At 53.3% G+C, this 13,590-nt stretch overlaps 4 protein-coding genes across 4 annotated transcripts; 2 read left to right on the forward strand and 2 right to left on the reverse strand.

The window, feature by feature from the left end:
- Nucleotides 1-71: 71 nt before the first annotated feature.
- COX19 (Cytochrome c oxidase assembly protein cox19) lies at nucleotides 72-843 on the reverse strand (the record flags this gene model as incomplete). The annotated part of the gene is made up of 4 exons (XM_062907852.1): nucleotides 537-843; nucleotides 443-477; nucleotides 255-369; nucleotides 72-180 (listed from the first exon to the last, which is right to left on the reverse strand). The coding sequence occupies exons 1-4, from the start codon at nucleotides 584-586 to the stop codon at nucleotides 72-74; spliced, it is 309 nt and encodes a 102-aa protein (XP_062770833.1). The 5' UTR covers nucleotides 587-843.
- DNM1 (Dynamin-related GTPase protein) lies at nucleotides 836-4,078 on the forward strand (the record flags this gene model as incomplete). The annotated part of the gene is made up of 4 exons (XM_062907853.1): nucleotides 836-1,592; nucleotides 1,655-2,041; nucleotides 2,099-3,697; nucleotides 3,764-4,078. Exons 1-4 carry the CDS (start codon nucleotides 1,494-1,496, stop codon nucleotides 4,076-4,078), a joined length of 2,400 nt encoding a protein of 799 aa, XP_062770834.1. The 5' UTR covers nucleotides 836-1,493.
- Nucleotides 4,079-5,118: 1,040 nt separating this feature from the next.
- On the forward strand, nucleotides 5,119-9,349 carry QC763_112680 (uncharacterized protein; the record flags this gene model as incomplete). Its single annotated transcript, XM_062907854.1, has 2 exons — nucleotides 5,119-5,772; nucleotides 5,831-9,349. 2 exons carry the CDS (start codon nucleotides 5,119-5,121, stop codon nucleotides 9,347-9,349), a joined length of 4,173 nt encoding a protein of 1,390 aa, XP_062770835.1.
- Nucleotides 9,350-9,389: 40 nt separating this feature from the next.
- QC763_112690 (uncharacterized protein) lies at nucleotides 9,390-12,511 on the reverse strand (the record flags this gene model as incomplete). Its single annotated transcript, XM_062907855.1, has 12 exons — nucleotides 9,390-10,129; nucleotides 10,207-10,288; nucleotides 10,344-10,868; nucleotides 10,928-10,955; nucleotides 11,013-11,190; nucleotides 11,245-11,406; nucleotides 11,466-11,525; nucleotides 11,582-11,632; nucleotides 11,697-11,755; nucleotides 11,816-11,905; nucleotides 12,020-12,128; nucleotides 12,210-12,511. The coding sequence occupies 12 exons, from the start codon at nucleotides 12,509-12,511 to the stop codon at nucleotides 9,889-9,891; spliced, it is 1,887 nt and encodes a 628-aa protein (XP_062770836.1). The 3' UTR covers nucleotides 9,390-9,888.
- Nucleotides 12,512-13,590: the final 1,079 nt, after the last annotated feature.

The following is a 13,590-nucleotide window of genomic DNA, read 5'->3' on the forward strand; positions in this document are numbered from 1 at the left end:
GACCCCGCAAACTAGCCCCTGTCGAAAACGGCCGCATGGCATGGTGGGGTCATGCACATGTCATAACAAAATCACCACTGAAGCTCGCCCTTGACGCCGTTGGTGTTGGCCCCAGCCTGGCTGGGAGTTTTATCCTCCTTAAACCCCAAGTTTTTGAAGTCGTCTTTTGCCATCAAATTACTACAAGTCCAGAACCGTCAGCTTCCCAAAACAAGTACTGCCATCGCATCTTTGGCGGTTGAGGAGTGACGAACTGGTCCATCCGACACCCAAGATATGACTTGGCCAGTTGCCGGCATTCGTCCTGGTTGACGCCTTTGACCTTCTTGATACAACTTAGGTAACTCATCATGACATCTTTGCACTCTCCTACAAGTACGAGCGGCCATGAGTAAGACATATGGCAAACCATCGATCGGTCATGAAGTTGGACTAGACATACCGTCATGATCAAGAGGAAAACTCCCTCTCTGTGGTCTTGTGACAGGGGCGTAATGTCAGTGTCGAATGTAAAATTACAAAACAGTGCTACTCACGGGGAGGGCTTGGTATTTGGGAGAGCCCCAGGGCTTCCGAAGGTACTCATAGTGACTGGTGAAAGGCAAGTGTCTGAGAGGTTGTTCGAGGCAGCTGCGTACAGAAAAGCCTGCTATCGAATTGTTATTCTGGTTGAGATGGTTGGTTATTTACACTACCTATAGTTCATGAAATGTCTGTTGCCGGCTGATCGAACCTGGTAACTCAACTGGGTGCCGGTCCGACTGGGGCGGGATTACCTAAAGTTAGGTACTGGCAGCCACATCTACGAACCCAGCCACACTCACACTCGAGGTAGCAGGTGAGGTAGCAAGTGTAGCCTCAGGCATTACCGGCCGGCGGCCGGAAAAGCCCAAAGTCTTGTTTTCCTCACTGTTCTTCGCCAAGGCCAGCGCACCTTGTTCGCGGTGGGTCAGCCTGTGACGACGCGCTTGTCCGTATCGGTAATGTGCACCACTTCGCACAAGCACTTCAACCTCCAACTTTTTTGTGGCTACCCACTTGAACGGCCAAGTCCCAAATCGCCCCAATTTAATCCGCAGCTACGGAGTAGATTTTTGGCATCCACCCGCACCTTGGGCATGAACAGAGGGCATCCCTCGTCTCTCTCGAGCTGCTAACGGCCAGGCGAAACAAACCCCCCTTCCTCTCTCCTTGTCAGTCTTTTTTCTCCCAAGAGCCGCGACCAGGCGTCCGCTGCTCCCTTTCTTTCCCCTCATCGACGACTGACGATTTGCCCTTCAGCCAGCAGTGCGAGCATTGCGTCCCACCTGCTCAACCCACCACACACACCACCACCACCCACCACCTCGACTGGATCCTCGCTCGCTTTTCTCGCCCGCCCTGCTACCAGTAGCGCAGCTCCCGGTCCTTCACTGGCCCGCCCAACCGACCTAGCCATCTCTCCTAGATCACCACTTCAAGTTTCTTGTGGCCCTGCACAGAAAATCGCTATCATGGCCGCTCTCGGCGACGACCTGTTGGCGACTGTGAACAAGTTGCAGGACCTGGTCTTCAACACCATTGGAAATGACTCTCTCGATCTGCCCCAGATTGTATGTCCTGGTCCAGGCCTTTCTAGAGGTGGACAATGCTAACTGTATTCTCCTCGCCGTAGGTTGTCGTCGGCTCACAATCTGCGGGAAAATCCTCTGTGCTCGAAAACATCGTTGGGCGAGACTTCCTTCCCAGAGGCAGTGGCATTGTGACCCGCAGGCCCCTGATTCTGCAGCTGATCAACGTCCCCAGCGAGGATGAGGCCGAGGACCCCCTTGCCGCTAGCTACCGGAATCCCAACCAAGCTCTCCGGAATGAGTGGGCAGAGTTCCACCATATTCCCAACCGGAGGTTTACCGACTTTGGGGATGTGAAGCGGGAAATTGAAAATGAGACGGCGAGAGTTGCAGGAAGCAACAAGGGGATCAACCGCCAGCCCATCAACCTGAAAATCTACTCTCCTCACGTCCTGAACCTCACGCTCGTTGACTTGCCAGGACTGACAAAGGTCGGTAACCGTGCTCATGACCTTGCTCTGTCGCGTGTCCTAACTGCTACACTCTAGGTTCCCATCGGCGATCAACCTACCGACATTGAGAAGCAGACTCGAAACCTCATCTCAGAGTACATTGCTAAGCCAAACAGCATTATTTTGGCCGTGTCCCCAGCAAACGTTGACATTGTCAACTCGGAGGCTCTAAAGCTTGCAAGGCATGTCGACGCCCTCGGGAGGAGAACGATTGGCGTTCTTACCAAGGTCGATTTGATGGACCACGGCACAAATGCGCTTGATATTCTTTCCGGCCGTGTGTATCCTTTGAAGCTGGGCTGGATCGGAGTCGTCAATCGGTCGCAGCAAGACATCCAAGGTAACAAGCCTATGGAGGAGGCATTGAAGTCAGAGATGGAATTTTTCAGGCACCATCCCGCATATCGGAACATTGCGACCCGCTGCGGCACCCAATTTCTGGCCAAAACTCTTAACACGACCCTCATGGCACACATCCGCGACAGGCTTCCCGACATCAAGGCTCGCCTCAACACTCTTATGGGACAGACTCAACAGGAGCTCGCCAGTTATGGAGACATGCATTTCAGCGGCAAAGAGCATCGAGGCTCGCTCATCTTGACCCAGATGACACGCTTTGCGACATCGTTCATATCCTCCATTGATGGTACTTCTACCGAAATTTCGACCAAGGAGCTCTGTGGTGGCGCCCGTATCTATTACATATTTAACTCGGTGTTTGGAAGCTCACTGGAATCGATTGACCCCACGTCGAATCTTTCTGCGCACGACATTCGGACGGCGATCCGCAACTCTACCGGCCCTCGGCCCAGCCTGTTTGTCCCTGAAATGGCCTTTGACCTGCTTGTGAAGCCGCAGATCAAGCTTCTCGAATCCCCAAGTCAACGATGCGTTGAGCTCGTTTACGAGGAGCTCATCAAGATCTGCCACACATGTGGATCCAACGAGCTTTCCCGCTTCCCCAGGCTTCAAGCTAAACTGATTGAGGTTGTGTCTGACCTTCTCCGGGAGAGGCTCGGCCCGGCATCGACATATGTAGAGTCTCTGATTTCCATTCAGCGAGCGTACATCAACACGAACCACCCCAACTTCCTTGGCGCCGCCGCGGCCATGAGTCACGTTGTTAGCAACAAGCAAGAGCGGGAGAGAAAGCGCCTGATTCAAGAAGAGCGGGAGAGAAGAGAACGGAGGCGGCTAAAGGAGCTCGGCGCCAACGGCGCGGACACTCCCGCTGAGGAGGAGGAGGACAAGGGGACGCCAGAAAAAGAATCCGTCGCGATACGAAAGTCGGCTGCCAAGAACGTCCGTAGCCTTTCACCTGCGGTACGCGAATCTGCATCAGGCGGTCTTGCTGCTGCGCTTAACGGAGGTCGCTCGGACTCTCCTGCCCGGTTGAACGGACAAGGGTTAGGCAACGCGAAAGATTCGTTCCTTAACTACTTCTTTGGTAAGGATGGCGCCATTGTGCCGGGAGCACCACCTCCTCACTCACAAATGGGCCGCCATATCAACCAAATGTCGGAGCCTACCTTTAGCCAGAGCATGAGGCGGCAAGAAGAGAAGCCGATGCGATCTCCCATGATGCCGCTCAGAAGTGACGATAATCTCGACTTTACGTCCAAGACCACCGAAACTGTAAGTTGTCTAAACCTGTTGCCCCATAAGCTATCCTGTAGCTGTGCCCTGACTCAATCATTGCAGGCCGATAGTAGCAGCGATCCAGCCATGACGGACCGCGAAGCTATGGAAGCGGAGCTTATTCGGGCGCTAATCAGCTCCTATTTTAACATTGTTCGTGAGAGCATTGCGGACCAGGTGCCCAAAGCCATCATGCACTTGCTCGTTAACCACTGCAAGGACGTGGTTCAGAACCGACTGGTGAGCGAGCTGTACAAGGAGTCGATGTTCGAAGAGCTCCTATACGAGGATGATGCCGTCAAGAAGGAGCGTGAGAAGTGCGAGAAGCTGCTCCAGACCTACCGCGAGGCGGCCAAGATCATCGGCGAAGTCGTATAGTCCCAGTATACTCGGGGGTCAAGGGGGGAAAGGGTGGCTAGTTGGGCAAGTGGATGGATGTCTATACGATGGAAGTGAGCGGGTTTGGGTCTTTCGATTTTGCATGAATTCTTCTAGACGGGTTCTTTCTCCCCCACAAAAACCCAGTACACAAGGCAACTAACTCGATTCGGGTGGTCAAGCGAAAATTAGTCATGGTTTTGTGTAGAGTTGAGATGGAAGGGGGTGAACTAGGCCATTTTAGCTATTGCCTCTCCGCCATCATGTGTACATAGGGGCCGATCAAAAGTACTACTTCTCAACGGTGTTTAAACATGGCAGCCTCTCTCACATGTGACGTGTATGCGGGACGAAAAAGCTTATCTAATAAATGGGTGCACGCACCCAGTCCTTTGTTGGAACTTTGGACCCGACGCGTTCCAGACCCACTCCCACTCGGCAGCTTCCTTCCATCCCTTCCATCCAATTCAATCCATACTTGAACATTTTCGGCTTTGGCAAGGCTGTCAACCATCTCATCCACTGCACTCACTCACTCACTCACCGCAACACCATCACCACGTCTCTGACCAACGCTCACCAGCCCTCGGCTCTGCTGACTCCCGTCCGCCTGTCCGTCTGTTCTTTTCTCTCCCACCAGACACGCTCCATCTTTCCGCACCTGGTGCCCTCGTTACGCGGTTTGACTTGGGACATTTCTGGCTCTTTCCTGCCTGCCTATTAATCACAGCCAGCTCCGCCCGTCTAGCGACGCTCAAGATGCTGAGCTCACCAACAGATCAACTGCACTGGTAGCCGAGTTTTTCTGGTTGCCCGTGGTGGGCTCCTATCCTCTGCATAGGAGCCGTCCGCCTTATACAGGCAACGACGCCATCTTCTTCAACGTCGTTGTCAGTCTACCAACTCCTCCTTCACTCCATCATCCTATTTCTCCCTACCCCACCGCCCCCCCCTCCCCACTCTGCAGCACCGGACAAGTGTTTCCATTCTCCTTTCTGTCGCCACCAATTTGGTGCGACGTTGTTCTTCTCGTTTCTCAAATGGCCTCGGATGGTTTACATGGAGCTGGCCATCCAATGGCTTCTCGAGGCCCGGAGCTCCCAAACGCTGAGGCGCCCGTGTTGACAAGGAAACGCAAGTCATCTGGGCTCGAAGCAAAGTCGGATGCATCTACGGAAGTTTCATCTCAAGAGACGAACAAGAAGGTCAAGGTGGACAATGACTGCGCCGAAAGGAAATCTGTTGCGGTGCCCATACCGGTGGATCGGTCTGCTCTTCCCCCAGAGATTTGGCATCGGATATTTACCTTCTGTCCGCCAAGGTCATTGGGTAACTTGTTGTCTGTCAACAAACTCTTCAACCTATATCTTGACCCAAGTTCGAAGGTTAGCAAAGGCGCTCCCGCTTCTAGCAGCAGCGGTGCTGTTGCACAAATCAAGGCCAACAGTATCTGGCAGGTTTCCAGACGGCTCTTTTGGCCTTATATGCCCTCCCCATTGCGCTCCAAGACAGAACTCGAGATGTGGCGGCTTGCTTGCTCTCATAGGTGTCATTACTGTGGAAAACTGGATCCGCGGAAACAGACTACCATGCTTGATCCTCATCTTCGAGGTCCCGGAGAAAACGGGGTAGCTACCATCTGGCCATTTGAGACTTGTATGTGTGCAGCGTGTCTCTTGAAGCACACCATCAAGGTACGATCATTCCGCGCCTCTTCTCTGGGAGAACCCTCAGTTTGACACCGGAAAACAGGAACTCGATTTAGATCTCTCACCCACTATCCCTTCCTCAGTTGTACCCGCGCTCTCTTTCGTGTACCTCACAAGCGACTTTCAGGTCCTCCCGGCTACTACTTTTGAACAAGGTCAGCTTCCTGTCGAAACACAGGTCACCAAACGGTTCCTTTCCTCCGAGGTTCAAGCACTGGAACGTGAACTTCTAGAGGTCAGAGAAATGGGCCCGGGGACGGTGACAGAATGGTTGAAGGGACTTCCAGCGCGCGGTAGCGGCATCCGACAAGAAGTCTTGAAGTGGGAGAAATGGGAAAGTCTCGGTGGGCTTGCAAAAATGTGCTCGCAGCTTTACCCTGGCTACGTGAAAGACGTTGTGAGCACTCTGCCTGCCTCCACGACGCACGCGCCATCTTCTGATTCTTCATCTTCGATGCTGCCAAATCAACCATCATCGGCTGCCACCCGCCAGCAGTTTCCTCATATCCGTCATGAACGCACCGCGGCTGAGGTTGCTGAGCTCAAGGCAGCGCGGAGAGCCGAGATTGAGCGACGTGCGCTGTTTCTTGAGCCCCCCTTGGGCCCAAACGTACTCCGGCACATCCCATCATTCCAAGCAGCTATGCAGATTCCTCATCCTCCTTTTGACGATAAAGCCTGGGAAGTCCTCAAGCCGCGACTCTTGGCTCAACGAGCTGACGCTGAACAGCGAGAACGAGAGAACGCAGCCGCCATTCAGGCCAAGCAAGACTCTCATTTTGAAACGACTCTTGCTAGCACAAAAGAAGCCCGGGATCTGATTGACAAGGCTTGGGAAGATCAACAAGGGCCTCTTCGAGAACGCATCGCCGGTTACGCAGATGAGATAATCAGAGACGGGTGGAACAATGGCAAGGTCACCAAGGAAACATGTGCCAGGTTTGCGGTTGAGGCACTTGGCTACGTGCGTAAACGATTCTACGCTGAAATTGCCAAGGATGTCGATGCTGCAAGGTCTGCCGGTCAAACACCGCCCGTTGATCCTCCAGAGGGTCCCTTCACGCAGAAGCTCACGTTGGAGAATATGAAATGGATTTTCGATACGAAAATCAAGCCCATCACAGAACGCTACCACAAGGAACTGTTTTATTGCAATGGCTGCGAGGGGATCACCAAGACATTCGGGTTTGAAGGTGTTATACAACATTTCGCCGCAAAGCACACAAGCGCTCTCAGTTCGGGCAACATCGTTGTCTACTGGAGAGCAGAATGGCCGGAACATCCTCCATTTGCGGCAGAGATCCGACAGGTTCGCCATCATCCTTTCTTTGCGCCCACCCAACCTGTTTTCCCCGCCACCGGTCCTTCATCGTTCCCAGTCGGTCACAGCTACCCTCCAGCACCACTTGCACCTAATCATTTGCCAACATACCCACCGGGCCCATATGGGTATGGAAATTCAGCCTACAATGACCTTTATCAGCCGCCACCGCCGCCGCCGCCGCCGTACCCCTTACAGCCACATCAGATCGTGCCTTCCTATCCGTCTCAGCCTAGATATGAGCACCACCAGTCTTACCCAGCGCCATCTGATCCATACCCGCCTTACCAGCCGCCTGTGGGTCAATACCCCCCAGGCCCTGCTTCAGCTACCGATCCGTCTCATCATTACCCGCAACAGCCTCCCCAAGGCAACCCTTACGACCATGGTTACCCACCATATCCAATCGCCCATCCTTACCTTCCTTCGGCAACACCACACCCCGATATGCACAGAGCAAAACTTGAGGATATAGCCCGGAATTCGCGGGAGGTCTGGCAAGAACTGGGCAACATACGAGGACTTCCTGGCAGTGTACGCGTCTTTGTGACAATTCATCATTTGGTCAAGAGATTCCACTCTAAATTTTACGAACCGCCCGCGCTCGCGATTTTTATCGAGGGGCTCTCGAACAACAAAGACATGCGTCCTGTTCGAAACGTGAACGACCTGATCTGCAAGGCTTGTCATCTTGGACTTGGTAACGCTGCCACGGTAGAGCAAGGCAGAAAGAGCTTCTCGTTGCCCCAGCTAACAAATCACTTCCAATCCAAGCACGTCAAGCCTTTGCAGAGTGCGCATGCGCCTCCTATGGATTGGGCGTTGGACATGGTGCTCTTACCGGAGCTAGCCCCGATATCGAATCTTCACTCTGCAATGTCAGAGGTGCAAAAGCGACTGATAGTCGAAGCTTTGCCAGGGATCTTTGAACAGCAGGGTCCGAAGCTTGTGCCTGCCGATGTTTATTACGGACAGCCAGCAAGTTCCTCTTCTGTGTATCCGGCCGCCCAGGAAGTCCACAGTGCCTTGCGGACCAAGTCACCACAGGTCTCGTCGGCTGGTGCATATGGTAACACGGCCCCGTCTTATAGTCATTCCGGAAATCTCTCCAATGATGTTCCAGCTATCACAACCCCTACTGCAGCGTCTGAAAAAGCCTCGGGGCATCCCAGTGAGGGTGGCGGGCACGCCTCACAGGGATCTCGACCTGCCAACCGACGCCAAAACGGGCTTCAAAATGGAAAGAAAGCATCTGGCAAGAACAAGCGCAAGAGAAACCAGGACGGGAATCCTTCTGGTGGGCGCAGGGCCGGGAGGCAGTTTAGAAGGGATGAGTCCAGTACCCGGCGCAGAAGCACCAGCGATAATCCTGACACTTCCTCGTCGAACAGAGTGGACAGAGCTCCAGTATCGATTACTTCTTTTGGAGGCTCGTCAGGCCAGGATCGCACCACGGTGGGCAAAGATGCTACCGACCTTTTAGCGGCTTTAGAGTCACATCTCACCCAGGCGCCGCGTGGGCCCGTGTATCACAAGAATGGGACTGCTCCCGCAGCTGGGGAAACTCTTCATAACGCCGCGCAGCCCCATGCCAGGCAGAGTGGGGATGAAGATCAGCATCGCTATTTCGAGCTATCCACTCGGCAGAGGATCTCAGTTGATAAGCGGGTGGAACAGCAGTCCTCTTATCATTCAAGAATAGAAGTCGAACGGCCTGATCACCGCTACCCAAAAACTTCGGACGCAATCAGACCTTCCGGGTACGCCGCGCCTGAGGAGAGATACTACACCCGGTATGATCGGCCCTCTTCTGTCTTACCCGCGGAGCCGGAGCGAGGCAGTGGGCTGAGGCTGTTGAGGGAGGAGTCTGACTATCCGAGATACCGCGACGGGCCGCGCAGACCGATTAACCCGGCTGATGAGATTGTTGAAATCGTACACGTTATCGAGGGAGAGCGTTCATATTATATTGAACGACCGGTTCGGCGTGAGCCCCAGACACGCTACGTGTTTGAAGGGCGAATAGTTCCTCATCGTGAGCCAGTTGACCGCTTTGCTGAAGGTGGTGGGTATGAGGCCGGGTACGCATCGGCCGCTCGGCCTGCAGGATCGGCTTCAGAGATGAATATGGCTAGAAGATTCAGCATGACACCAGAAGGGAGACGGAGGACGGACGGAGGAGTTACGGTCAATAGTTCAGCAGACCTAGAGGAGTATGATCCTCGGTTTCCGGCGGCCTAGCTTGCTACCTCATATCACAACACGAGGCTCAAGTTTGATGGATGACATTGTTTCTTTATTGGTCTCAATCAATGCATATATATATATGAATACCCAACTTTGGGAATACCCTGATAGTATTGGCATGACTGAGATGATGGAGCACGAAAAGTGCTGTAATCACGGGTGATGTAGAACAGCACTGCTAGCCATCTCGCATTAAGCAGGTGATCTCGAAGTGTCCCAGAAGTTGGGTGGTGTTGATTTCGAGCTGGACGTCTGGTCTTCCCGGATCCACAACCGCCCCCTTTCACCCAAACTCGTTCAATCCAGACCCTGCATTAAATAGTCTTCCATCACCAATTTACTCCAAGTGCAAATGCAGCAATCACATCTCTCAACTCTTCTCCCTGACAGTTCCGTCACTGCTGACATGACATTCACGCACACTCCCACAAGGTCACAGCGAAATGGCCAAAAGGTTCGGGGACACTAGGCAAACGAACGCGAAGTCATTTTTCTATTCATCGTCAACATCACGGTGGATTGTTGATCGTAGCTCATTTCCATGAGCTCCCCACCGATGCCGCCGCACAGGGGACAGTGTAAGATCGGTTGGGGTCCGACTCCCAAGACGCCGCACCTGAGCTGCTGACCTTGACAAACTTGTATTGGATGTTGGTCCCAGGGGCAAGCTTCAGAGTCCCGGTCCAGAGAGGGTTGTTGTTGGTGTACTGCGATGCGTTGAGCGCAACGCCGTTGGTTGGGTTCCAGTTGCCGAGAGCGGCCACATTTCCAGTGCTGTTGGGTGGGAAAAGACTTGTTAATATGGTTGCGGTGAAAAAGAACAGAAAGAGTGGGTGGGGGTTATGACATACACCTTGACTGAGTCGCCGAAAGACGTGGGCACGAGGTGGTTGAAAGTGATATCGACCGTGGCTAAGGAGCAGCTGGGATTGGCTGAGTGAATTCACGTAAGCTCTCTGCCTCACCGGTAGATTCAAGAGGAGCATACCTGTCGGGGTGGCAGGTGGGGCAGCGGTCGTTGATGTCGCGGTCGGCGGGCCAGTCAGGGAAGGGCAGATGCCACTTCCGGCGAGGCGAGAGGCTGGGTAGAGCACCCTTGAAACACCGCCATTGAGCGTGACGGTGATACCACCACCTCCATCTGTGCTGTAAGGGGTGCAGCTCATGACATCAATCAAGGCCTGGTTGGGGGTGAAGCCAGTGGCCGAAGAGACCAGGGTAACAGGCACCGACGAGGAGGAGCCGGCGTTGGTGTAAACACCGATAATCTGAGCTCCTGTGAACCCCTTTCGAAGAACAATGGTGCGGCTGTCTGAGTAGATGGTGTGGGCGTTATAAGTGAGGTATTTCGAGTCTTGCGAGATGGCGTGCGACCGAATCTGGTTAAGCTTGGTGATCCATTGGTAGAGTTCCGAGCTGGTCGAGTAGCCCGAATACCAGACAGCCTCGCGATTGTTGGGGGTTCCTGTGCCGGCATAGTGTTGCTCTTGTCCCTGGTAGATGATGGGGATACCTGTGGGTTGTTAGTGAACCACTCCGAACAATTCAAGCGATGGGTGGACTAATACGTACCATCCTTCAGCATCGTGACAGCGATTCCCTAACAAAAGACCAGTGTTAGCGCTTGCTTCGAAAGATCGGGTTGGAGATGCCTCACATTCTTTGCCAGCGCCATATCCTTGGTAAAGGAAGCGAAGCGCTCTACGTCGTGATTCTCTAGGAACGAGCCCCAAAGACTGAGATCCTTCGCAACGCCCTTGATGGTATCGAGACCAGCCACGAGCGCGCTGATGCTACCGCTGGTGGACTGGAAAGCCCGGAGAATGTAATAGTAGCTGAGATGTATGGTCAGAAATGTCCTTTGATCAGCAAAAGAGACATCGACTCACCTAGGATAATCAAGGACGCCATCCATGTAGTTTTGGTATGGCGCGACATAAAGAGCGTCGCCGTGGTACACCTCACCCGTCAAGTATACGCCCGCCGCGGCATTGAATCCAGACCAAAACGATGTCTCGACATGCTTTGCACTGTCGACTCGTAGACCATCACTGAACAAAATAGAGTTAGTTCTTCATTTCGCTTCATGGCACAGGTCGAGGGCTCGTACATGGAATAGGTAGAAACAAGGTGAGAAATCCACTCGTTCCAAATCCGACGCACATTGGGGCTATAACAAGTCAACACAAAGCACATGGCAGATGTTGCTTTCTCGTGTGTGCTTACTCTGAAGTCCGAAGATCTGGGAGACTGACGGTGTCGCTTCCTTGCCAGCATCTTGCCGTATGTTAGCTCTGCATAGATTCTGCGAGCACCTCACGCAAAACACAACGGTACGTACTGTTCGACTGAAGTTTGGCTGTTGTAATTGATCCAACAGGGAGGGTGATAGTACGAAGACTGCGGAACACGGTATTAGCAACTGAAATCTTGTTAGGCCTAGAGTCTAGAGGTACATACCGACGAAAAGGGGCTGAGAGCACCATAGTCAACACAGTTAGCACAGCCCATGTGCGCCATGTGGTTGGTGACAATATCCACCATAAGATACTACGTAATCGTCAATATGGTTAGCAGGGATGTCCCTTCTGTCCACCCAGCCCTACCCAACAACTATGGTGGTTTCTGAAGAGCAGAAGCTGAGGCTCCAGTCAACAAACGCACCATTCCTCGCGCGTGGAGCGCCGCGGACAAAGCCTTCAGGTCGTCCTCGTTGCCGAACGCTGGGTTCAGAGCCCAGATGTCCTTGGCCCAGTACCCATGATAGGACGATCTAGATTCGCGTATCTGTCAGCCCTCAACCAAAACAAAGAAACCACTTTCATAGTGGGTCATAGCAAAGCGTTGTCCTTACCCATCCCTTGAGTTTCCATCAATCTGCTTGACAACAGGCGAGATCCAAACAGCTGTGAAGCCCATGCCTTGGATATAGTCCAGCTTCGAGATGAGTCCCCTCCAGGTCCCGCCGCAGTACACTTGGTGAGTGGTATCGCATGGTGCCGTAGTCGAAAGATCGGTGCGGGCGAATCGATCAGTGACAACCTGGTAGATAGACTGCTTGCGCCACTCTGCCGCTGAAAGTCCCGAGACTCCCATCACTCCACAGAGCGCTGCCCCTGCGGCCAGGAACCGCATGCCGAAGTTCAGGGTGTACATTGTGACAACAGCGAGGTGCTGTCACTGAGAACTTCTGCGGCGATGGAAAGAGAGCCCGTCGAGGAGGAGTGGGTGAGCGAGGAAGGGAAAAAACTGATCGGTGTGTGAGAACCGCCGAGTTGAGTTATATCCACGGAGCTGAAGCTGAACTTCAAGCCAGCCCCCTTATTAAGTACACCATCCTCGAGACACCATGGCAGGCACTTCCTTGATGATTATTAACAAGTGTCAAATCCAGGTGGAGTGTCAAGAATCAGATAGAGAGATATCCATCATGATGGTACCGTGAACGTACCAACCATACCGCAGAGGTGTGTAGAGAAGCATGTAACTATGGCCCAGCAATTGGCGCGCCCAAATTCGGTCCGTTACGAGACCAGATACAAAACTTGTTCAACCGTAGACTGGGCATATGACTAGACGCGGACCTGATCTCGACCTTCCATTGACACTGCACTCGGAGCCATGTGCCTCGAAAGGGCTAGATACCGTACCAGGCCGGCAGCCGCACGCATTCCCCACAAATGTTGGAGATCCGGGGCCCCGCCTCGACCCCTGAATCCGTCTTCCAAGGGAGCGGCAGAAGGCCCGAATGCGCTGCCGACAATGCCTTTTCTCTACACCACCTTCAATGACGAAAGTCGTCAGCGTACATAAAATGCGGGGAGGGGCAGTGTAACGTGCGATGAAACAAATCTTCGGCATGGCAGCCTCGGCTCGTTGCATTTTTTTCTCCAACGTTCGAGCAGCTAGCACACACTGATGGCGGTGGTAGTTATGACAGTGAAGGATGAGAAGGGGTATTATGATATACAACCCAGAGGCGACCTCGAACCAACCCACGCTTTTCCCCTCTGACCTACTGATTCCCACACCTGGCCCAGGAAACCCAAACAAACTACCTTCCCATGACGTATTCGACAAGCGGTCTCAAACAGGCCATCGGCTCTCCGTCAACTAGATGTTGTGATATCAGTCCGGATTTCCATAAAACAGAGACCCGTCTGGTTGTTGCTGCAACGTGTCAGCGTTACCAGAGAAAAAGGTGTACGTTTCTCCACCGAAGTTGGCAGTCTGGG

This window comes from Podospora pseudopauciseta, chromosome 1 (assembly GCF_035222475.1).
Source record: "Podospora pseudopauciseta strain CBS 411.78 chromosome 1, whole genome shotgun sequence".
NCBI classification, from domain to species: Eukaryota; Fungi; Ascomycota; class Sordariomycetes; order Sordariales; family Podosporaceae; genus Podospora; species Podospora pseudopauciseta.